A 24,652-nucleotide genomic window follows, 5' to 3' on the forward strand; every position below is an offset into this window, starting at 1 on the left:
GGCTTGTATTGCTATATTGCTAGAATGTGATACTAATCTAAGTGGCCTCTACATACTGTGTTTGTGCTGATTGTATGCTAATACAAAGTATTCTATGCATATAAATCCAAGTATTTTCATTGTATCCCTCATGATTATGTGCCTTGGAAACATTTTTCACATGAAAATGAGTGGTAGTTTCCTTTAGCTACAGAAACATCCCTGTCATTATTATGTAATAACTTTGTGAGATAATCACACCATCTTTATATTACATAGTAATTGACATTGGAAGAATTGTCTGAATTCAAAACGAAGTCAGATGCCCTTAGTGCCAGTTTTATGTAGTAGTGATAATATTTATTTGTTAAACTTTTCAACTTGTAGCCAGTATCTTATATGAGTTAATAAAGGTAAACTTATTTGCCTAATAAGTTGTCAGAAGTTATTCTGCAACCCTCTTCTCACTGAATCAGGCTAAAGCATGAGTTAAAATCGTCAGTTATGTTTTCTTTCACAGGGAACCAATGTATGTTTCTGACTGAGAATGTGGCATGGCACTATAAGGCGGGAATGCCTATTCAGACAAACTTTTCTCCCTTTCTATAGATTCTCTAATCAACTAATAGATTCTCCAGTGTAAGAGTGGGACTATCTTTTCATTTTCATCCAGCAGATAAGGGATACGTATTCATCCTTCCCCCAGGAGAAGACTCCTGCTTGCAATTTGCATTTGTATTTCTTCAAAGTGTGCATGTTTACATAAGTGTATGGCACAATGTACCAGTTTTCACGAAATATTGATTTTGTTCTTAGCATCCAGTGCAATCTTTTTTTCCCCTAGTAATACTCTCTGCCCTCATACCTCCATGATGTGATGTTCTAACAGACTGTACCTCAAAAAAGCATCAGTAAGGCTTATGAACACTATTTCTTTCTTGCAAAAAAAGAAAAAATATTTACCACATTGGTCATCACACCATTCATGAGTTGACGAGTCAGCACCACTTCTGCAGATTTGTAGAAAATAATAATGGATTTAGGGCAGGAGAGTCCATCTTTTGCATCACAGTAATAATTGTCAATGTAAACACGGAAGTTGTCATATCTAGGGACAATCTGTTTCACCAAGACGTAAGTGCAGTTTTCAAGGAAGGTATAATAGGTTCCATCAAAAGTAATGTAATGAGGATCACCCCATCCACTACACACACCTGGTACAGAGAAAATATTTGGAAGATGAAAATGAGAATTTAGGTAGAAGAAAATTAAAAAACAGGAGATACTGCAATTTATAGAGCAACCCTAAGAAATGAAAATGCCCATATAATCTTGGCTTTTTTTTTTTCTTCTAAAAAATGTTATTCCTGAATGTATTGATGCTTACATTGACACTCATATCGATAACAGCATCCATTTTCATCAGGTACCAGCATTGGTGGGTATTTGTTTGCACAGGTAATTTTCTTTACAGGTGGGCAGTACGTTGGTACTACATCTATACTGTTGTCTCCATTACAGATGACTTCTGTACAGTTGGATAATTTGAATCTTTCTCCAGGCTGCAAAATGAAGAAAAAGGTTTTTTCACAAAACTCTGTAAACAGGAATAAACTTTACTCCTCTTTTTAGATTTATGCTATGATGTTCCCAGTAATGGTAGTGTTGGAAAGAAAATTAGTATGTGTTACTTGTATTCAATTTGTGGTATTAATGATTTTAAATGGCAACTAGAGGTATTCAAAATTCTGACTATGTTATGGGGGATAAACAACACTAACTTTTCTGAAACTAAAACAAAGACTAAAAATAAAAATTTCACTGAGAGTAAAAGTTGTCAATATTCTACAGGATTAACTTTTTTTAATGCTGAAAGGAGGTGGAAGCCTTAACTACACTTGTTTCTTCTGCATGAGCTCTTCCAGAGTTTAGGGGACATGTATTAGGTTACAGGAATTTATTTCCTCTATTCTGTGTATAGCATACCGCAAGGTCAACAGAGAACATAAAAATAAAATAAGTTTAAAGGAGTATAGATAAAATGGCAGGAGAACGGAAATAGATACAAGCCTTTACTGTATCTTAAATATTTCCCTTTAGTGGAAAAAGAGCATACATAAGAAAACTCCCTCTACTATGTCAGTGAGAAGATACCTTGCATATACAATGTGCCAAAAACTTTTACTAAAAATAAAGTAACAAGAAAAGGCTATAGTCACTTATTCAGCAATATAAAAACTGAAATTCAGAAAAAAAAAAAATTCAAATATTATGCCTTATATACTGCCCATCACTAGCAAAATAATTGAAATCAGCACATGTAAGGTATAAAGACTACAAACTCTTCCAATCACGTACCACCCAATAAATTATATTATTTCAACAGTGAAAAAAACCCATAGAAATCACATACTTCTAATGGAGGGTAAGTAGAGGAAACACAACCATGAAAAACAGCACTTGTAGAGGTGGGAGGCAGAGGAACTGATGTGGTTATTGTAGACCACTCAGAGGAAGTGGTGGCTGGAAGAGTAGTGACAGGACAATGTACACTGTGTCGTTCAATATTACATGTAGGGCTACAGATAGCATAAAATCGACATCCTTCACTATCCACCCTGTTGTAAATCAAGTCACCTGCAGAAAAATAAACAAAGATATATAAAGCAACAACAAAAAAAAAACCCGACAGCAAACAACAGAAAAAAAGGTTAATAAACAAAAAATGTGAGCAAAAAAAAAAAAAAAAAAAAAGGTAAAAATAACAAACAAAAAAACAGGAAAAAAAAAACCACACTAACCAGGGGAAAAAATAGCATCACCAATCTTGCAGAAACATGGAGTAGTTGAAATCGGAGGAGGAGGTGTTGTAAAGAAGGCTTCACTAAGGGTAGTAAGAGTTGATGTGCTGGTAGTAGGTGAAACGGTGGAGAATGGGCAGTTGAAGTTGGGGGTGCAGCAGAGCACGCGGATCTTGTAGTTGAGGCACATCTTGAATTTGCCCGTCTGGTCCTCGTTCTTGCACACCAGTCCAAAGTGGACGTCGCACTGCACGACCTGCCCCACCTGCTGGATGGCGACGTCAGGGTAGTCCTCCGCCTGGCACTCGATCTGCTTTGGCTGCCGGCAGATTCGCTTGCCGGCGGCGCGGATGTGCTGGTAGGTTTCGAAGTCTCCCTGGTTGGGCCCCGAGGAGGGGAAGTCGACGTCAAACCATTCGCTCCAGGTGCAGATTTCGGGTTCACAGGGGGTGGTGGAGGAAGTTGTGGTAGACGTTGTCGGCGTGGGGCTGGTGGTGCTGGTGGAAGTGCTGATTTCTGTGGAACTGTAGGGCGTGGAGGTGGAGGAGGTGACAGTGGTGGTTGATGGGATGGTTGTGGTCGTGGTGCTGGTGGTGGGGCTGGTTGTTATCACGGGGATTGGGATTGAGCAGTTGTAGTTGGGGGTGCAGCAGAGCACGCGGATCTTGTAGTTGAGGCACATCTTGAATTTGCCCGTCTGGTCCTCGTTCTTGCACACCAGTCCAAAGTGGACGTCGCACTGCACGACCTGCCCCACCTGCTGGATGGCGACGTCAGGGTAGTCCTCCGCCTGGCACTCGATCTGCTTTGGCTGCCGGCAGATTCGCTTGCCGGCGGCGCGGATGTGCTGGTAGGTTTCGAAGTCTCCCTGGTTGGGCCCCGAGGAGGGGAAGTCGACGTCAAACCATTCGCTCCAGGTGCAGATTTCGGGTTCACAGGGGGTGGTGGAGGAAGTTGTGGTAGACGTTGTCGGCGTGGGGCTGGTGGTGCTGGTGGAAGTGCTGATTTCTGTGGAACTGTAGGGCGTGGAGGTGGAGGTGGTGACAGTGGTGGTTGAAGGGATGGTTGTGGTCGTGGTGCTGGTGGTGGGGCTGATTGTTATCACGGGGATTGGGATTGAGCAGTTGTAGTTGGGGATGCAGCAGAGCACGCGGATCTTGTAGTTGAGGCACATCTTGAATTTGCCCGTCTGGTCCTCGTTCTTGCACACCAGTCCAAAGTGGACGTCGCACTGCACGACCTGCCCCACCTGCTGGATGGCGACGTCAGGGTAGTCCTCCGCCTGGCACTCGATCTGCTTTGGCTGCCGGCAGATTCGCTTGCCGGCGGCGCGGATGTGCTGGTAGGTTTCGAAGTCTCCCTGGTTGGGCCCCGAGGAGGGGAAGTCGACGTCAAACCATTCGCTCCAGGTGCAGATTTCGGGTTCACAGGGGGTGGTAGAGGAAGTTGTGGTAGACGTCGTCGGCGTGGGGCTGGTGCTGCTGGTGGAAGTGCTGATTTCTGTGGAACTATAGGGCGTGGAGGTGGAGGTGGTGACAGTGGTGGTTGATGGGATGGTTGTGGTCGTGGTGCTGGTGGTGGGGCTGGTTGTTATCACGGGGATTGGGATTGAGCAGTTGTAGTTGGGGGTGCAGCAGAGCACGCGGATCTTGTAGTTGAGGCACATCTTGAATTTGCCCGTCTGGTCCTCGTTCTTGCACACCAGTCCAAAGTGGACGTCGCACTGCACAACCTGCCCCACCTGCTGGATGGCGACGTCAGGGTAGTCCTCCGCCTGGCACTCGATCTGCTTTGGCTGCCGGCAGATTCGCTTGCCGGCGGCGCGGATGTGCTGGTAGGTTTCGAAGTCTCCCTGGTTGGGCCCCGAGGAGGGGAAGTCGACGTCAAACCATTCGCTCCAGGTGCAGATTTCGGGTTCACAGGGGGTGGTGGAGGAAGTTGTGGTAGACGTTGTCGGCGTGGGGCTGGTGGTGCTGGTGGAAGTGCTGATTTCTGTGGAACTGTAGGGCGTGGAGGTGGAGGTGGTGACAGTGGTGGTTGAAGGGATGGTTGTGGTCGTGGTGCTGGTGGTGGGGCTGATTGTTATCACGGGGATTGGGATTGAGCAGTTGTAGTTGGGGGTGCAGCAGAGCACGCGGATCTTGTAGTTGAGGCACATCTTGAATTTGCCCGTCTGGTCCTCGTTCTTGCACACCAGTCCAAAGTGGACGTCGCACTGCACGACCTGCCCCACCTGCTGGATGGCGACGTCAGGGTAGTCCTCCGCCTGGCACTCGATCTGCTTTGGCTGCCGGCAGATTCGCTTGCCGGCGGCGCGGATGTGCTGGTAGGTTTCGAAGTCTCCCTGGTTGGGCCCCGAGGAGGGGAAGTCGACGTCAAACCATTCGCTCCAGGTGCAGATTTCGGGTTCACAGGGGGTGGTAGAGGAAGTTGTGGTAGACGTCGTCGGCGTGGGGCTGGTGCTGCTGGTGGAAGTGCTGATTTCTGTGGAACTATAGGGCGTGGAGGTAGAGGTGGTGACAGTGGTGGTTGATGGGATGGTTGTGGTCGTGGTGCTGGTGGTGGGGCTGGTTGTTATCACGGGGATTGGGATTGAGCAGTTGTAGTTGGGGGTGCAGCAGAGCACGCGGATCTTGTAGTTGAGGCACATCTTGAATTTGCCCATCTGGTCCTCGTTCTTGCACACCAGTCCAAAGTGGACGTCGCACTGCACGACCTGCCCCACCTGCTGGATGGCGACGTCAGGGTAGTCCTCCGCCTGGCACTCGATCTGCTTTGGCTGCCGGCAGATTCGCTTGCCGGCGGCGCGGATGTGCTGGTAGGTTTCGAAGTCTCCCTGGTTGGGCCCCGAGGAGGGGAAGTCGACGTCAAACCATTCGCTCCAGGTGCAGATTTCGGGTTCACAGGGGGTGGTGGAGGAAGTTGTGGTAGACGTTGTCGGCGTGGGGCTGGTGGTGCTGGTGGAAGTGCTGATTTCTGTGGAACTGTAGGGCGTGGAGGTGGAGGTGGTGACAGTGGTGGTTGATGGGATGGTTGTGGTCGTGGTGCTGGTGGTGGGGCTGGTTGTTATCACGGGGATTGGGATTGAGCAGTTGTAGTTGGGGGTGCAGCAGAGCACGCGGATCTTGTAGTTGAGGCACATCTTGAATTTGCCCGTCTGGTCCTCGTTCTTGCACACCAGTCCAAAGTGGACGTCGCACTGCACGACCTGCCCCACCTGCTGGATGGCGACGTCAGGGTAGTCCTCCGCCTGGCACTCGATCTGCTTTGGCTGCCGGCAGATTCGCTTGCCGGCGGCGCGGATGTGCTGGTAGGTTTCGAAGTCTCCCTGGTTGGGCCCCGAGGAGGGGAAGTCGACGTCAAACCATTCGCTCCAGGTGCAGATTTCGGGTTCACAGGGGGTGGTGGAGGAAGTTGTGGTAGACGTTGTCGGCGTGGGGCTGGTGGTGCTGGTGGAAGTGCTGATTTCTGTGGAACTGTAGGGCGTGGAGGTGGAGGTGGTGACAGTGGTGGTTGATGGGATGGTTGTGGTCGTGGTGCTGGTGGTGGGGCTGGTTGTTATCACGGGGATTGGGATTGAGCAGTTGTAGTTGGGGGTGCAGCAGAGCACGCGGATCTTGTAGTTGAGGCACATCTTGAATTTGCCCGTCTGGTCCTCGTTCTTGCACACCAGTCCAAAGTGGACGTCGCACTGCACGACCTGCCCCACCTGCTGGATGGCGACGTCAGGGTAGTCCTCCGCCTGGCACTCGATCTGCTTTGGCTGCCGGCAGATTCGCTTGCCGGCGGCGCGGATGTGCTGGTAGGTTTCGAAGTCTCCCTGGTTGGGCCCCGAGGAGGGGAAGTCGACGTCAAACCATTCGCTCCAGGTGCAGATTTCGGGTTCACAGGGGGTGGTGGAGGAAGTTGTGGTAGACGTCGTCGGCGTGGGGCTGGTGGTGCTGGTGGAAGTGCTGATTTCTGTGGAACTGTAGGGCGTGGAGGTGGAGGTGGTGACAGTGGTGGTTGATGGGATGGTTGTGGTCGTGGTGCTGGTGGTGGGGCTGGTTGTTATCACGGGGATTGGGATTGAGCAGTTGTAGTTGGGGGTGCAGCAGAGCACGCGGATCTTGTAGTTGAGGCACATCTTGAATTTGCCCGTCTGGTCCTCGTTCTTGCACACCAGTCCAAAGTGGACGTCGCACTGCACGACCTGCCCCACCTGCTGGATGGCGACGTCAGGGTAGTCCTCCGCCTGGCACTCGATCTGCTTTGGCTGCCGGCAGATTCGCTTGCCGGCGGCGCGGATGTGCTGGTAGGTTTCGAAGTCTCCCTGGTTGGGCCCCGAGGAGGGGAAGTCGACGTCAAACCATTCGCTCCAGGTGCAGATTTCGGGTTCACAGGGGTTGGTAGAGGAACTTGTGGTAGACGTTGTCGGCGTGGGGCTGGTGGTGCTGGTGGAAGTGCTGATTTCTGTGGAACTGTAGGGCGTGGAGGTGGAGGTGGTGACAGTGGTGGTTGATGGGATGGTTGTGGTCGTGGTGCTGGTGGTGGGGCTGGTTGTTATCACGGGGATTGGGATTGAGCAGTTGTAGTTGGGGGTGCAGCAGAGCACGTGGATCTTGTAGTTGAGGCACATCTTGAATTTGCCCGTCTGGTCCTCGTTCTTGCACACCAGTCCAAAGTGGACGTCGCACTGCACGACCTGCCCCACCTGCTGGATGGCGACGTCAGGGTAGTCCTCCGCCTGGCACTCGATCTGCTTTGGCTGCCGGCAGATTCGCTTGCCGGCGGCGCGGATGTGCTGGTAGGTTTCGAAGTCTCCCTGGTTGGGCCCCGAGGAGGGGAAGTCGACGTCAAACCATTCGCTCCAGGTGCAGATTTCGGGTTCACAGGGGGTGGTGGAGGAAGTTGTGGTAGACGTTGTCGGCGTGGGGCTGGTGGTGCTGGTGGAAGTGCTGATTTCTGTGGAACTGTAGGGCGTGGAGGTGGAGGTGGTGACAGTGGTGGTTGATGGGATGGTTGTGGTCGTGGTGCTGGTGGTGGGGCTGGTTGTTATCACGGGGATTGGGATTGAGCAGTTGTAGTTGGGGGTGCAGCAGAGCACGCGGATCTTGTAGTTGAGGCACATCTTGAATTTGCCCGTCTGGTCCTCGTTCTTGCACACCAGTCCAAAGTGGACGTCGCACTGCACAACCTGCCCCACCTGCTGGATGGCGACGTCAGGGTAGTCCTCCGCCTGGCACTCGATCTGCTTTGGCTGCCGGCAGATTCGCTTGCCGGCGGCGCGGATGTGCTGGTAGGTTTCGAAGTCTCCCTGGTTGGGCCCCGAGGAGGGGAAGTCGACGTCAAACCATTCGCTCCAGGTGCAGATTTCGGGTTCACAGGGGGTGGTGGAGGAAGTTGTGGTAGACGTCGTCGGCGTGGGGCTGGTGGTGCTGGTGGAAGTGCTGATTTCTGTGGAACTGTAGGGCGTGGAGGTGGAGGTGGTGACAGTGGTGGTTGATGGGATGGTTGTGGTCGTGGTGCTGGTGGTGGGGCTGGTTGTTATCACGGGGATTGGGATTGAGCAGTTGTAGTTGGGGGTGCAGCAGAGCACGCGGATCTTGTAGTTGAGGCACATCTTGAATTTGCCCGTCTGGTCCTCGTTCTTGCACACCAGTCCAAAGTGGACGTCGCACTGCACGACCTGCCCCACCTGCTGGATGGCGACGTCAGGGTAGTCCTCCGCCTGGCACTCGATCTGCTTTGGCTGCCGGCAGATTCGCTTGCCGGCGGCGCGGATGTGCTGGTAGGTTTCGAAGTCTCCCTGGTTGGGCCCCGAGGAGGGGAAGTCGACGTCAAACCATTCGCTCCAGGTGCAGATTTCGGGTTCACAGGGGGTGGTGGAGGAAGTTGTGGTAGACGTTGTCGGCGTGGGGCTGGTGGTGCTGGTGGAAGTGCTGATTTCTGTGGAACTGTAGGGCGTGGAGGTGGAGGTGGTGACAGTGGTGGTTGATGGGATGGTTGTGGTCGTGGTGCTGGTGGTGGGGCTGGTTGTTATCACGGGGATTGGGATTGAGCAGTTGTAGTTGGGGGTGCAGCAGAGCACGCGGATCTTGTAGTTGAGGCACATCTTGAATTTGCCCGTCTGGTCCTCGTTCTTGCACACCAGTCCAAAGTGGACGTCGCACTGCACGACCTGCCCCACCTGCTGGATGGCGACGTCAGGGTAGTCCTCCGCCTGGCACTCGATCTGCTTTGGCTGCCGGCAGATTCGCTTGCCGGCGGCGCGGATGTGCTGGTAGGTTTCGAAGTCTCCCTGGTTGGGCCCCGAGGAGGGGAAGTCGACGTCAAACCATTCGCTCCAGGTGCAGATTTCGGGTTCACAGGGGGTGGTAGAGGAAGTTGTGGTAGACGTTGTCGGCGTGGGGCTGGTGGTGCTGGTGGAAGTGCTGATTTCTGTGGAACTGTAGGGCGTGGAGGTGGAGGTGGTGACAGTGGTGGTTGATGGGATGGTTGTGGTCGTGGTGCTGGTGGTGGGGCTGGTTGTTATCACGGGGATTGGGATTGAGCAGTTGTAGTTGGGGGTGCAGCAGAGCACGCGGATCTTGTAGTTGAGGCACATCTTGAATTTGCCCGTCTGGTCCTCGTTCTTGCACACCAGTCCAAAGTGGACGTCGCACTGCACGACCTGCCCCACCTGCTGGATGGCGACGTCAGGGTAGTCCTCCGCCTGGCACTCGATCTGCTTTGGCTGCCGGCAGATTCGCTTGCCGGCGGCGCGGATGTGCTGGTAGGTTTCGAAGTCTCCCTGGTTGGGCCCCGAGGAGGGGAAGTCGACGTCAAACCATTCGCTCCAGGTGCAGATTTCGGGTTCACAGGGGGTGGTGGAGGAAGTTGTGGTAGACGTTGTCGGCGTGGGGCTGGTGGTGCTGGTGGAAGTGCTGATTTCTGTGGAACTGTAGGGCGTGGAGGTGGAGGTGGTGACAGTGGTGGTTGATGGGATGGTTGTGGTCGTGGTGCTGGTGGTGGGGCTGGTTGTTATCACGGGGATTGGGATTGAGCAGTTGTAGTTGGGGGTGCAGCAGAGCACGCGGATCTTGTAGTTGAGGCACATCTTGAATTTGCCCGTCTGGTCCTCGTTCTTGCACACCAGTCCAAAGTGGACGTCGCACTGCACGACCTGCCCCACCTGCTGGATGGCGACGTCAGGGTAGTCCTCCGCCTGGCACTCGATCTGCTTTGGCTGCCGGCAGATTCGCTTGCCGGCGGCGCGGATGTGCTGGTAGGTTTCGAAGTCTCCCTGGTTGGGCCCCGAGGAGGGGAAGTCGACGTCAAACCATTCGCTCCAGGTGCAGATTTCGGGTTCACAGGGGGTGGTGGAGGAAGTTGTGGTAGACGTTGTCGGCGTGGGGCTGGTGGTGCTGGTGGAAGTGCTGATTTCTGTGGAACTGTAGGGCGTGGAGGTGGAGGTGGTGACAGTGGTGGTTGATGGGATGGTTGTGGTCGTGGTGCTGGTGGTGGGGCTGGTTGTTATCACGGGGATTGGGATTGAGCAGTTGTAGTTGGGGGTGCAGCAGAGCACGCGGATCTTGTAGTTGAGGCACATCTTGAATTTGCCCGTCTGGTCCTCGTTCTTGCACACCAGTCCAAAGTGGACGTCGCACTGCACAACCTGCCCCACCTGCTGGATGGCGACGTCAGGGTAGTCCTCCGCCTGGCACTCGATCTGCTTTGGCTGCCGGCAGATTCGCTTGCCGGCGGCGCGGATGTGCTGGTAGGTTTCGAAGTCTCCCTGGTTGGGCCCCGAGGAGGGGAAGTCGACGTCAAACCATTCGCTCCAGGTGCAGATTTCGGGTTCACAGGGGGTGGTGGAGGAAGTTGTGGTAGACGTTGTCGGCGTGGGGCTGGTGGTGCTGGTGGAAGTGCTGATTTCTGTGGAACTGTAGGGCGTGGAGGTGGAGGTGGTGACAGTGGTGGTTGATGGGATGGTTGTGGTCGTGGTGCTGGTGGTGGGGCTGGTTGTTATCACGGGGATTGGGATTGAGCAGTTGTAGTTGGGGGTGCAGCAGAGCACGCGGATCTTGTAGTTGAGGCACATCTTGAATTTGCCCGTCTGGTCCTCGTTCTTGCACACCAGTCCAAAGTGGACGTCGCACTGCACGACCTGCCCCACCTGCTGGATGGCGACGTCAGGGTAGTCCTCCGCCTGGCACTCGATCTGCTTTGGCTGCCGGCAGATTCGCTTGCCGGCGGCGCGGATGTGCTGGTAGGTTTCGAAGTCTCCCTGGTTGGGCCCCGAGGCGGGGAAGTCGACGTCAAACCATTCGCTCCAGGTGCAGATTTCGGGTTCACAGGGGGTGGTGGAGGAAGTTGTGGTAGACGTCGTCGGCGTGGGGCTGGTGGTGCTGGTGGAAGTGCTGATTTCTGTGGAACTGTAGGGCCTGGAGGTGGAGGTGGTGACAGTGGTGGTTGATGGGATGGTTGTGGTCGTGGTGCTGGTGGTGGGGCTGGTTGTTATCATGGGGATTGGGATTGAGCAGTTGTAGTTGGGGGTGCAGCAGAGCACGCGGATCTTGTAGTTGAGGCACATCTTGAATTTGCCCATCTGGTCCTCGTTCTTGCACACCAGTCCAAAGTGGACGTCGCACTGCACGACCTGCCCCACCTGCTGGATGGCGACGTCAGGGTAGTCCTCCGCCTGGCACTCGATCTGCTTTGGCTGCCGGCAGATTCGCTTGCCGGCGGCGCGGATGTGCTGGTAGGTTTCGAAGTCTCCCTGGTTGGGCCCCGAGGAGGGGAAGTCGACGTCAAACCATTCGCTCCAGGTGCAGATTTCGGGTTCACAGGGGGTGGTGGAGGAAGTTGTGGTAGACGTTGTCGGCGTGGGGCTGGTGGTGCTGGTGGAAGTGCTGATTTCTGTGGAACTGTAGGGCGTGGAGGTGGAGGTGGTGACAGTGGTGGTTGATGGGATGGTTGTGGTCGTGGTGCTGGTGGTGGGGCTGGTTGTTATCACGGGGATTGGGATTGAGCAGTTGTAGTTGGGGGTGCAGCAGAGCACGCGGATCTTGTAGTTGAGGCACATCTTGAATTTGCCCGTCTGGTCCTCGTTCTTGCACACCAGTCCAAAGTGGACGTCGCACTGCACAACCTGCCCCACCTGCTGGATGGCGACGTCAGGGTAGTCCTCCGCCTGGCACTCGATCTGCTTTGGCTGCCGGCAGATTCGCTTGCCGGCGGCGCGGATGTGCTGGTAGGTTTCGAAGTCTCCCTGGTTGGGCCCCGAGGAGGGGAAGTCGACGTCAAACCATTCGCTCCAGGTGCAGATTTCGGGTTCACAGGGGGTGGTGGAGGAAGTTGTGGTAGACGTCGTCGGCGTGGGGCTGGTGGTGCTGGTGGAAGTGCTGATTTCTGTGGAACTGTAGGGCGTGGAGGTGGAGGTGGTGACAGTGGTGGTTGATGGGATGGTTGTGGTCGTGGTGCTGGTGGTGGGGCTGGTTGTTATCACGGGAATTGGGATTGAGCAGTTGTAGTTGGGGGTGCAGCAGAGCACGCGGATCTTGTAGTTGAGGCACATCTTGAATTTGCCCGTCTGGTCCTCGTTCCTGCACACCAGTCCAAAGTGGACGTCGCACTGCACGACCTGCCCCACCTGCTGGATGGCGACGTCAGGGTAGTCCTCTGCCTGGCACTCGATCTGCTTTGGCTGCCGGCAGATTCGCTTGCCGGCGGCGCGGATGTGCTGGTAGGTTTCGAAGTCTCCCTGGTTGGGCCCCGAGGAGGGGAAGTCGACGTCAAACCATTCGCTCCAGGTGCAGATTTCAGGTTCACAGGGGGTGTTCGTTGAATATGTTGTTGTAGTGCTGCTTGCCACTGTTGTAGTACTGGTTTGCTTTTCTGTTTGCATTGTTGGTTTTGATGTTATTCTGGTGTGGATGTAATCTGTTTTTGGTTCTCCAGTTGTTGTCTTGTGTTTTGTTTGTAAACTTAATCTTGTTGGTTCTGGTCTGGACATTGTACTTGAATGCCTTGTAGTTGGTTGTGTTGTTGTAGTCAGAGTTTCAGGGGCTGTTTCACATGGCACTGGTATATTTATGCAGCATTTAAAACGCAGTTCATAATTATAGCAGATGGGTGGCAGTTGATCTTTATTGTAGCATTTTAACCCTTCTTCTGTGTTACATGTTATGTGTTGCTCTAGTAGAGGATATGGGGTATTAGGGAACCGTACTGCTCTGCATTCCACGTCCTTTCTATTGCTGCAGACTTGGTATCCCTTATTTTTGATGTTCTCAATTGAATCAAAATCTCCATCATTGTAACCTGACCCTGGATAACTGACATCATACCATCTTGACCAGTAGCATTCTTCTTTGTAACAAAGAGGGATTGTTGAAGGGGATGTGGTGACAGGTGTTGTCGTTTTAGTTGTTTCTTCAGTAGGTGATGGTATCAATGTTGTACTTTCAGTAGTAACTGAATAAGTTGTTTCACTCGATGTTTCTGTCAGAGTTGGAGTTGTGACTGGGGTTGATGTGCGGAAAGGCCTTGTGGAAGAGCATGGTACAAAAACACAGCAGAGGATTCTGATTTCATAGTTGTTGCACATTGTTGAAATCTGATCCTTGTTGTAACATATAAGCCCTTGTGTTGTGCTGCATTCTACTTTTTGGCCAAGGTCTTTCAGTGGTATGTCAGGGAATTTCTCTGCTCTGCATTCAACAGCCTTTGGGGCTTTACAAACCTCATAACCTTTTGCTCGTAAATCAGCAAAAGTTTCAAAATCTCCTCCATCATAGCCAGGGGTTTGTAGACTCCCATCATACCATTCTGACCACTCACAGACTTCATGAACACATACTGATGTAGTTGGTGACACTGTGAAGGAGAAAAGGAAAAGGAAGAGACCATGAAATGAAGAATGAATTCCTGTAAATACTAAATTTTTTTGTTATTTTAAATGGGCTGACAATTTTCCTGATGTCATTTGTCTTGCATTATGCTCCTGTAGTGCATCAGTTTATTTTACTATGTTGGAGAACAGCAAATCCATCACCCAGCAATTTAATGTAGTGACATGCTTCAAACTGTCACTTCCCAAGGGAATACTAATTATATGTTACAAGGTGCTGAAATAAGGTTCAGGTCTAATTTATACACTCTAGGAAAAAAAAAAACCAAGTCTCACTTGTTTTGCATTCGGTTCAGTCTATTTGCTTTGGTTCTGTCTTGCTTCACCATATACTAGTCTCTCTGGAATGTATTGAAATCGGTGGAAAGAGTAGCTTTTTTCTTCCAAATCAGTTGACTCCTGACTTAGAGCAGAGCAGTCTTTGTTCCTTTATTTCAAACATCCCTACACTTTGTATTTTAGCTCTGATCTGAAGGAACCATTTATTGGTTGGAGGGCTTTTGCAGATAAACTCTCATTATGAAAAAGATGGAAAATAGCTACTGAATTCCAGTAATGCTGATATTTTCTGTAATTTCAAAACGTATGTATTTTATACGAAATACTGATTTCATAAAACAACATATACCTAGAGGAACTTGCGTTTCCCAGCCTGAAGAATGCTGTACAGGAATTCTAAAACCAAAAATTTTATTATCTCAATGCCAATATTTGAGCAACCCACTTAGTACTGTAAAATATGTTTTTCTCACTAAACAAGAAAATACAATCTTAGGGGCTACAAAGGACCTACCTGTGGAAGTAGTGGTAGGTGGTGTAGAGCTGAAGTGAAATGTCGTTGCTGTTGTGGGTGATGTTGAGATTAGACATTCATGCATAAGCCTTTGAAGTGTTCCATTGGTCCCACAGATTGCAACAATACACCATCCTGTGCCATCTGTAGTGTTGTAGACCACATCATTGTAGTTGTACTTCTGCCCTTCGTAAATGCAGACACATTCTGTAGATCAAAACAGGATGTTATTCCTTGCTAGCTGAAACACAGCGTACCCTAAATGTGTCTTATTCATATATAAATGACTTTATCAACATACCATGTTCATCATATCTGCATTTTTTGCCATGAACTGTACATTCGCTGAAAAAGAGGAAAACAGATTATGAGTGATTATGAGATTATCAGGACATACTAGTTCATGACTTTTTTTTGTTATAATTTTTCTTCTATCAATCCTTTGCTATTAATTGTGTGTTTAAATGTAAAATGACCCTTGTCTGAGCTAGACAGTCGGTTCTGCTCTACAAATTCAGGCTAGGTATTTAGATTCAGGGTACAAGTTCTCTGGCAATAAAGGTAGCTCTTCTTTGAGCCAGCATATAAATCATGCAGCATCCCTACCAATGCTTTTGGGAACAGGAAAAAAGATGTAAGATGGGTGATTTAAAATATTCTTATCTACCCAACAGATCTATTTTTTGCAGGGGAAAAGCACAGTATATATATCATTTACATTTCAAAGGATATATACAAAGGATTACTACCACGGATGTTGAGGTAAGCTACACAGTGAATTTCCATTAGGCTTCCATAATATGCAAGAAGAATTCTGGTTTGAAGGGCAATTTATCTGTTAAGAACTGAATCTTGACCTATTTATTTACAGGAACTAAGGACATCTATACACTGATCAAACTGAGATTTGGATAGGTGTTTAATGGATTAGGTTTAGTGCTGTTAATGGCCTAGATGATATAGGTGAAGGCATCTATGAAGTGCAAACCTTGCAAAGGATGTTGGTTTAGCTCCAATGGCTTTCAGCTTAAGATTTTTGCTATTCAGATTGCACTGCTTAGCATATTTATGTGTAGCTTCTTTAAAGGTATCTTAAGACAACTGCTTCACAATTGCTTTTGCTAACTCTGTACTTAAGCTTTACAGAAGGCTTAGCAGCACTTGTCATTGGTAATGTGTGAGAATACGCGCTGACTGTTGCAACTATGCAAGTACCAGCGTGATAACAAAAACAAGCTCAAAACAATGTAGATGTGTTGGCTGCTCACTTCTAATGAATTTCACGTGATGAGATTAGGTATATCTTATTAAAAATTCTCAGACTCTTCCCTAATTTTTTAGGGAACAAGCTAAATTATTTTAGCTCATTTTCACTTCATTTTATAATGAATAATTAAATGTTATTTAATAAATATACAAAATAAGTAGTAAATTAATCTCTTGATGATAAAATGTTTCACTGTGTTATTATTTCCTAGGAAGGGAAGAAAATGACATTGTTCATCAGCCTCTGACTGGCCTAGTTCCTGTTGGTAATTAACACATTTAATGTGTGATGGATTATGTTCCACAATTTTAAAATCTATTTTTAAAATTATTTTCTAATCCTACCATGATTCACAATTCTGCTTTGAAGGCATCTCCATTCCTGGTTTGTAATATTTTCCATCTTCATAACAACCACAATAAGAAACACAGGTCATGGTTTCCTCATCAAAATAGGGCTTATTCTTTGGACATTGTGGATAGCAACCTGCAATAAAAAAAGAGTCAGGTTGACACTAGGCCTTTCATAATTATAAGTAAGCCTACACTCATAATCTGCTTTTCCCAAAATGTCCCACATGGTAAGTGGAATGTCACATCCTCTTACTGCTATTCCTTTGATTGCACATTAGGCTTTGGAGTATTTTGTCCCCATCTTCATTCCAAACAAGTACATAATCCATTAGGAAATACAATACTAATTAGAAAATCTTTTCTTACATTTTCTAGTGCAAACGTGTCATACAGTGAGTAATAAAAATTTTGTTCACCATACTGTATTTTAACCTTTCAAGTAGAACGAGATATGCATAATTATGTTTACCTTCCAAACCCCTCATCTCATGAAGGCATTTCCCACTTGGATTATTGCAGGTCTTCATACAAGGTGCTCCACATGGCTTGTAGTGCCACTCGCATTCCCCTTGTGGATTATAGTAATCACAGAAGAGAGCTAGAAGAAGAAATGCCAGAAAAAATACCTTTGATGTTTTAGCTCTATACTGTTTTAGTTTTTCTATGTAAAAATCCAATGGGATCAGCATAATCTCATATGTGGGGAACAATATATTGTCTTATTGTTAAGGCAATACAATTGCTACATTTCTAAAACCTTTTAACACCAATAAATATATACATCATGGAGTTACACATTAAACATGAAAAATAAGTTGATTGAATCACTGATCTTAGCTTGCACTTATATTTATTTACATGGAACCTGATCTAGACATGTGGTAGTGTATAAAATATCATATTTCACCAGTAGTGTATCATGATTGTCAAGTTAATTAGACACTAATCACACTGATTTTAAACTTATTGCCTGTGGTTTCATTTAGCTAAGATAGATTGTTTTCCAGTGATTTACTCAACTGCTTTGTTGGTGTTTTTTAGGGTTTGTTTGTTTGCTTTTTTAAGCATATAGCTGTGACTCTTAGAAGCACAATTTTATCCTTCCTTTCTTGTTCTCCTTTGTTTCTTTTTTTTCTCCCCTTCTGTTTTCTTTCCCTCTGAACCCCTTAAAAAAGTAGTGGGTTGAAACTCACGACAAATGGATGGGGTTCTCCATGATATGCAGATGTCCAGCTCATTACATGCTTGAGCATAGGCAGCTACTGCTGTGCAGAAACATTCACAGTCTCCTCCAGTGTCACAGGCACAAGCATCATCCACACATGATTGGTAATATTCATTTGGTTCAACCTGATAGAGAAAACATGCAAGTTTTCATGCCCTTTTCCTCTTTGCACTGTCCTAAAATAGCTGAATAAGATATCTGAAACTCATAGGTCTGTATGAGAGAAAGCTAAGAAAGGAAGAAATCATGAGAACACCTTGAAAAATCAAGAGGAAAATGAAGAATAAAGCTATTGCTAGTAAGCTGCAATATTAAGAACTGGTTGGTGTTGAAGACCATTGCAAAATACTGGAAATTACTACAAGCTAGCACAGAGTCATACATATCAGGTGGCTGGCATTTGTATTAGTGGAAAATTATGCCATTAGACAATAAACATATACCGAGATATATCTACTGAGATATATCTCCTGTTGTTCCTTCTATTAACACAAACAAACTAACCAAAGCAAAACAATCCATTTCTTTAGTATACTTGCTCAAGATGAAAGTTGAGAAAATGAAAGTGAAAATATTTCTATGCAGTCACTCTATGCAGGAACTTCATCTAACTTCACTTTGTCAAGCATGACAAAATGTATTTTAGAGTATTTTTTAATTTATTCCACATAAAAATGGATGTAATCATTTTGTTGAGAATTTAAGACTAAATTTTTTGTCATTCATACCTGTGAGTGACACTTTGCAAACACTTCACTGGTGATGATGCTGCATTGCTTCTGTGCCCAGGCTTTCCTGTATGGGTTTGCAGTGCATGGATCCTGTGTACGATTGGCATTTGGGCAATTAGAAGATACTTTCCAGCTATTTGCAAACTCCAGCACATTTCCTACCACAGACTGAATGCGAGTAGTGAAGTCATTATTTCCATTGCCATCATAGTTTCCACAAAGTCCGCAGACATGGCCCTGCATCAAGATAAAAAACCAAAATTACAAAGATCAGCAATGTACAATTTCTTAGTAGCTGTGAGTAGCAGACCTCAGGATGACTCTTATGTAAGATTATTAATGCCTATTTAATAACAGTGTTGGATATTTTCATAAAATGCTTCTCATGAAGAGAGGTCTCTAGCTTGTTATGAAGGAGTGGACTGATGTGTTTTGTTCTAAGTACTGAGATATTTAGTTTTAGCTGATGCTAAATATGTCTCTTCAGTGAGGGTTTTTCATGAAGAAAGCTACTGATAAAGTTGCTGTTATGTCATTGCTGAATAATATAATTTAAGGATAATGCATAGTACACAATTTAAGTCAACATAACAAGGATAGTATTATGTGGCTTCTGCTCTTCTGGTTTACAGTCTAAATTTCCACCCTCTTTCTTTAAAAGACAATATGACTATGTTACAGAATTAATTTCATTCATGTTTTCACTTTTAAAGTATACCTGAAAGCTGGGACTAAGTTTGATGAATATACTGGTTTTCTTGTCCCACATGAGTATCAGACCAACAGTAGTATCAACCACCAGGTAGATGCCCATGGAACGAATTTGGAATGGCATTTTTCCTCCAGGTGTCCTCTGGATGACATCAGAGTGTCCATCACCAAGTACCAGCTCATAGTTCTAAGACAGGAGAAGAAAAAGTTAGAGGCTAATTTAGAAAATCACTATTTTGTAGTTTTATATATTGACAGTAACTTCTTGAAATAATATTATCATCAAGAGGATGCTATTCAACAACCTCAGGTTAAGAAATTTCTTTGTAGATTTCCCACCTTTGCTTTCTAGAGCAGAGAGGAAAAAAGTCTAGTGACCTTGTCATTATGTTGGAGGTCACTTCTCCTATGCAGCCTAGTTGGGACAGCTTGTTCCATCCTTCTGGCACAACTAAAAAAAATACTTACACCCAGGAAAACTTTAATAGACTTAGAGCAGGTAGTTCCTGTAGTGCCACATGGAATGTTCTCGGTAATGACTCTGAAGGTTCCCTGGTTCATAGCTTGTTGACCACAGTAGTTCTGAAACAGGAGAATTATACTCACTGTTTTATGTTACATGTTCATAAGTAAAATGCAAGGTATTTCAAGCAAAAATCTAGGCAGGACTCTGTTACCTGGACCAGAACATATTCACAGTCTCCTTCAAAATCAAAGCGTTTGCCATCAAAGGTGGTATAATGCCCATCTCCATAAACAGAACATGTTTCCAGGCAGGGTTCCTCAGAGCATTGCCATTTTCTGTTTCTACATGTGCTACACAAGAAAAAAAAGCACTCCCAATGTAAAAACTAGAAAAACACAATATAGGTACATTTCTCTATTTTAACATCTGTTAAGATTCTAATGAAAAAATAAGGTTCGCTTATTCTCAAAAATGCAACATAGGTCAAGAAGTACTGGAATTTATCCCAAGACTGTGTTACTTAATGTAATGAATCATCTGCATCAGAAGACACCAAGTCTTTCACATTTTCAGATCCTGTTGGATCTATTGAAATGGAAGGACTTCCTTAGAAGAAAGATTTTTTTTTTTTTAACTTGAATACTTGAATGAATATGACATCAAAACCATGGTATTTTTCTGACAACTTGCAATTTATGGGCTATGCCATTGAGAAAAATAGACAGAATTTGCCTTTCAGGTACTAAGTGGATTGTTTTATGCAGGATTCTAGAAATCTTGATACTGCTAGAGTGAAATGATGTTATTTATGTAGATCTTAAACTGTTCTATTTCCAAAATATTATTTTTCAATATGCTCTTACCAGTTGTTACAGCCAACTCTGATTGATTCTCCTGGACTGTAGAAATTCCCATTGTGAATACATGGACAGTCTTCTGGAGCAATACAGCCACCTTTGCCATCCGACACTTGATCATGAGGACATACACAGCCAGAGACACAGTGAGTTTTGTACTGTAAGGACCATAAAGAAAACATGTCTTGAAACATTTCCCTGCTGGAAGAGTCCAGCTGTAGCTGGTAATTGTAAGAGATACCTTTATTAATATGCTTTCAACTAGGTATAAAGAGTCTGTACTTACACATTCCATGTCTAGAGTCTGACAGCTCTTCTGGCATCCTGCTCCTACCACATTTGCAGTGACATTGTCACAGTCAACATAAACCATGGGAGGCACACAGACTGCAAGAGGAAAAACCATGAGAAATGTGAGCCCAACCATGCATTTGTATCTCTATGTTCCCAAGAAAAAATGGAAATACTCCTTCATGAATTATGTGCACCTTAGTGTGATGCATGTAGTGAAAGAGAGAAACCAAACATTGTTTTGATTTCATATTCACGTGGTTTTTGTGATTATGCTTGGACTACTCAATAAAATTAATTTTTATTTAGCTTCATGAAACACTTCCTTTCAGAAAACCAGAACAAAACAGGATAAGAAATATCCTTGTTTACTTGTTTGACTTTTTTTTTTTTTTTTTTGCTTGCTTTGGGGTTTTTTTGCTTTTATAATTTAATTAAAATGTGAATAGCTTTCCTCTCACATTAAGTGAGGTGAGCAAGTATCCTGTTACCCTGGGTAACCCAGGGGGTTCTAACTTCAACCACCTGAAAGGTAAGACAGTGTTTCTTTATATTTTGAGAATGTCCTCTATATTACAGAAGAACTTAATTCCTTTTCTTGGTTGATTTCAGACTTGTACAATTTGCATCATTATGACAAGAGAAGAAAGAAACAAAAAGACTGAAGATGGAAAGGGAGAATTAAAGAAAGTCTTAAGTGATATGTTACCTGGTTCAGGCTTCTCACCAATGCAGCTCAGCTTTCCATAGGCACAAGTGCTATAAAAACAAGCAAATGGATATTTTTATACTTCTTCTTGTTAAGTTTCAGCCTATTTCCCAATGAACTTGAAAGAATGAAAAATTACTCTGTAATAAAATAAAATGTGTTTTTTATCAAATAATTTGCATATTTAAAAAATATTAATATTCTGTATTAGAGTAAAACAAAATACAAGTAGATTCCATATAATGATTGCTCTGTCTATATGCCTGGTTTAAAGCTGTCCTTCAGAATAGTTCAGATTCCCATCAAAATGGGATAACAGAATTACCAGGCATCTTTCACCATGGAACAAGCTTTTTACAGTCATGGATAAGAAAATTATGTGTGGAGGCAAGGGACAGGGTGGGAGTTGGGCTGTTAGCAAAGGCAGACCCACCACAGGACATTTTGTTTGTTGAATTCCTGGAGTTGTTTATGAACAATCTTCCAAACATGGGTAGCCCTAAAAATTAAGAAGCTATGATTTTTTTAAATTGAAAATTTTAATTATAGAAATTAAATTGATTTCACAACATTTATATGGTTTCATGATTGCCTATATCTAACCTCTTCACTTTTTTTACAAATCTCTTACCAGACAACACCATTATCATGAACAACTTCACCAGAAGACAGAGGCATTCCTTTGTAGTAACAAGGACAGCTAGAAGCAGGCACACATTTGCCACTGTCATCCATGTAGGTTCCATTTATGCAGGTACAGCCATCAACTGGGACAAACTTGATGCTGCATGTGACATCAGGCTCACTCAGAGAACGGCAGGTGGGTTGACAGGAATCGACATTGTAGGTGTACTTCAAGGACTTCGGACACAAGGTGGTGTATTTTGCTTGAGAGTAAGAAGGTGAGTTATATTTGTTGTTCATTCAAGAATCAATATAGGTATAAAGTATTTGAGATAAAGTATGTATGATAAATGTGGCATTGTATGTACACATGCTTTACTGATATGTCCAGTAGTGTAATTTTTTGTAGTACTAGAGCAAAATTTTCCCTTATAAATGTGTCATATGTTTTGCCCAAGTTAAAAAAAAAAAAGTTCAATTATAGTAAGACACAGTATGTTTCTTCCTCTATGCTATTTTTATACTTCTTATCAAAGTAAGTTGATAAGCACCCTACTTATTTTATTTCTATTGCAAGGGTATTTCTCTTCAGGCTTTTTTCTTATGGTTCTGAGCAAGTAATCTAACAAAGCCCATTTTTAATATTTCGTCTTGTTTGTTGTTTATCTTTATGGCATTCCTTTCCTACTCAGATTCTTTGAAGTCAATGCTATACTTAAACTCCAGTTTAACAGAATTTACTGTGGAATCCCTGAGAGTTGCTGTGTAGGGCCTTCTAGGTGATCATTTTCAAAAGACAAAAGGGATGTAAAACTTACTGCAGGCTTTGCTTCTCCATCCAGCGAGAAGAACTCCTTTAGCAGCACAGGCTCTGACATAGCTGGAAAGGGCAGCACACATGCAGTCCTCACTCTTCTCACAGTTACACGTGTCAAACATGCAGGTCTAGGAACAGAGGATGATGTGATCATCAGAATGCCATTTCAAAGCCATGGAACTCTGCAGTTTTTAAGAATTACGTTCATTAGAGGTTTAAAAGAGTGTAATTCACATGTATAAGTGAATATATGTCCGATTTTTATTGAGCTCTTTCAAGAGTTTGAAAAAAGAGCAACTAGAGATTCACTATTTTGAACTAGTTTTTATTTTTTCACGTGTTGGCAGTTTTACAACAACTACTTCAAATTTGTTGCCACTGTACCATATATATTTGGAATAAATTGAGATTTTTTTGATGCCACCCAGCTTTTGGAGCTTTTGATTAAGAGCCTGGGCTCTCTGCAGCAGAGGAACAAAGAATACAAGAAGTTATTTGATGTGTTTCTATGCTGGACAGGGGTAATACAATATTGTTAATTCCGGATGATGTTTATTGAGGATAATCTTACAAATTTCCAGTGACAGGAAGGTTTTTTAAAGTACCCAGGGACTCTGGTACAGAGTTGCATCACTTGAATTTCTGGAACATTTTCATTCACATCTTGTCTAATTCTCACCGCTGCTTTTTACACACTTTGCTTGCCTTGTCCTTGCATATATGCAAAAGTCTTCTGAGAGCAGTTCAGAGGAATTAAAGCACCAGTTAAGATTCTGGCTAAAGCTTTCATTATATCTCTCATAAAGGACAATTTTTATCCTTTGACAGTGAATCCAAACTCCTAACTTAGTCTTTAAATTTGCACCTAAAACAGGTACAGGAAGAATACACCTTTACATTTATCTTCCAGGGAATAGAAAGAAAGATAGTTTCACAAAGGAGCAAATTTCATATTGAGTAGATAAGAATGAACCCTTGGCTTGTAAAGAACTATCATGAATTCATCTCCTCGCAACTGGTAAGTTGTTCTCTCAGGTGTTAGTATCAGAAATCTGAGTCGTTTTCTCCTATATTGGATGGATGGCATTAGAGCCAAATACCTTATAGTAAACTTCTGGATTCACTGTTGAGTGACATTCAGCAAAAGGTCCCGTGGTATCGGAGAGCAGTCCACACCAGTGCTGAGCATACTGGTCTGTGAATTGAAAACAAGGTAAGGATTTGTATGGCAGTGCATTTGCAAAACTCTTGTCTCAACGTAAGTATACCTTCTCCAGGGAGGAAATTACAGAAGCTTAACATTACAGTATCATTAACCTCTGCATTTGCTGTGGCACACAGTCTTTCACTTCCTCTAGGCAGAAGTATGAACTCTTTATAAACTGAATGTTCTCTAATTCATTATAATTGTCATGGAATAAACTAAAGGTACCCCTAGCTGAATTTTAAAAAGAAGGTTCACACTGTAAAAAGATACACTTTTTTCTGAGATGAACTAGCATCGTTTATCTTGTGAATACTCAAGAATTATATATTTTGTTGGCTGAAATGCAGCTTGAATGCTTTCAGTCTCTGAACTCTAAGTCTGGTTCTAAGTTTAACAGTGGAAGGGCCACAACCTTCACTGCACAGCTGTGACAATGAGTCCTTTCCAGGAATGAATCCCTAATATGCTGTATGGTTCCAGTTTCCCTTAAGTATGTTGACTTGTTGTCTTGATCCAAAGGAATATATCTGAAGATCCAAAATATTTTGCTAGTTATTATTTCTTAATTGAAGACTTCTAGTGTCAACTGAGGAAAATTGTCTGCATGTGCAAATAGTTCTGTTATTTTGGCTAAATGCTTGGCGGCTGATCAGCTTGTTTCATCTTTGCATCTTAGAGGAGAATAGAAGAGATGGCTGAGCTTACCATTTTGTATGCTGACAGTACAGGGGTCCTCAAAGGTATTTTTGGCATCAGGACAATCAGCCCGAGTTTTCCAAGTATTGCCAAAGGCAGCTGAAGTGCCCTCTATCACACCACTGGTGGTTTTGAAATCATCTGTCTGTACATCATTGAAGTTTCCACAGAGACCTAGAAGGAAGCAGATGGTCTGTGCAATTCTCTACAGGATGACAGGTCCTGGTGAAGGCAGTTGTTAGGACAAGGTCA

The 24,652-nt window shown here is 45.3% G+C and overlaps 3 protein-coding genes across 3 annotated transcripts in view; all 3 read right to left on the reverse strand.

Annotated features, from left to right (window-relative positions):
* MUC5AC (mucin 5AC, oligomeric mucus/gel-forming) overlaps nt 1–24,652 on the reverse strand; it is a 46,835-nt gene that overhangs the window by 9,644 nt on the left and 12,539 nt on the right. Inside the window, exons 15-36 of the mRNA XM_072929781.1 lie at nt 24,410–24,574; nt 23,598–23,692; nt 22,499–22,625; nt 21,688–21,943; nt 21,057–21,106; nt 20,343–20,443; nt 20,063–20,214; nt 19,411–19,549; nt 19,202–19,315; nt 18,741–18,920; nt 18,020–18,259; nt 17,260–17,416; nt 16,536–16,664; nt 16,058–16,199; nt 14,748–14,791; nt 14,447–14,653; nt 5,294–13,619; nt 4,304–4,801; nt 2,781–3,811; nt 2,393–2,616; nt 1,367–1,541; nt 943–1,193 (exon numbers count right to left, since the gene is read on the reverse strand). Of these exons, the coding sequence (XP_072785882.1) occupies nt 943–1,193; nt 1,367–1,541; nt 2,393–2,616; nt 2,781–3,811; nt 4,304–4,801; nt 5,294–13,619; nt 14,447–14,653; nt 14,748–14,791; nt 16,058–16,199; nt 16,536–16,664; nt 17,260–17,416; nt 18,020–18,259; nt 18,741–18,920; nt 19,202–19,315; nt 19,411–19,549; nt 20,063–20,214; nt 20,343–20,443; nt 21,057–21,106; nt 21,688–21,943; nt 22,499–22,625; nt 23,598–23,692; nt 24,410–24,574 (12,803 nt within the window). The remainder of the gene's footprint in view (nt 1–942; nt 1,194–1,366; nt 1,542–2,392; nt 2,617–2,780; nt 3,812–4,303; nt 4,802–5,293; nt 13,620–14,446; nt 14,654–14,747; nt 14,792–16,057; nt 16,200–16,535; nt 16,665–17,259; nt 17,417–18,019; nt 18,260–18,740; nt 18,921–19,201; nt 19,316–19,410; nt 19,550–20,062; nt 20,215–20,342; nt 20,444–21,056; nt 21,107–21,687; nt 21,944–22,498; nt 22,626–23,597; nt 23,693–24,409; nt 24,575–24,652) is intronic.
* On the reverse strand, nt 3,817–4,299 carry LOC140684202 (mucin-2-like; the record flags this gene model as incomplete). The annotated part of the gene is made up of 1 exon (XM_072929370.1): nt 3,817–4,299. A coding segment is annotated over one exon (483 nt), but the record flags the coding sequence as incomplete, so codon positions are not given.
* Nucleotides 4,807–5,289, reverse strand: LOC140684203 (mucin-2-like; the record flags this gene model as incomplete). The annotated part of the gene is made up of 1 exon (XM_072929371.1): nt 4,807–5,289. A coding segment is annotated over one exon (483 nt), but the record flags the coding sequence as incomplete, so codon positions are not given.

This window comes from Taeniopygia guttata, chromosome 5 (genome assembly GCF_048771995.1).
Source record: "Taeniopygia guttata chromosome 5, bTaeGut7.mat, whole genome shotgun sequence".
Taxonomy (NCBI): Eukaryota; Metazoa; Chordata; class Aves; order Passeriformes; family Estrildidae; genus Taeniopygia; species Taeniopygia guttata.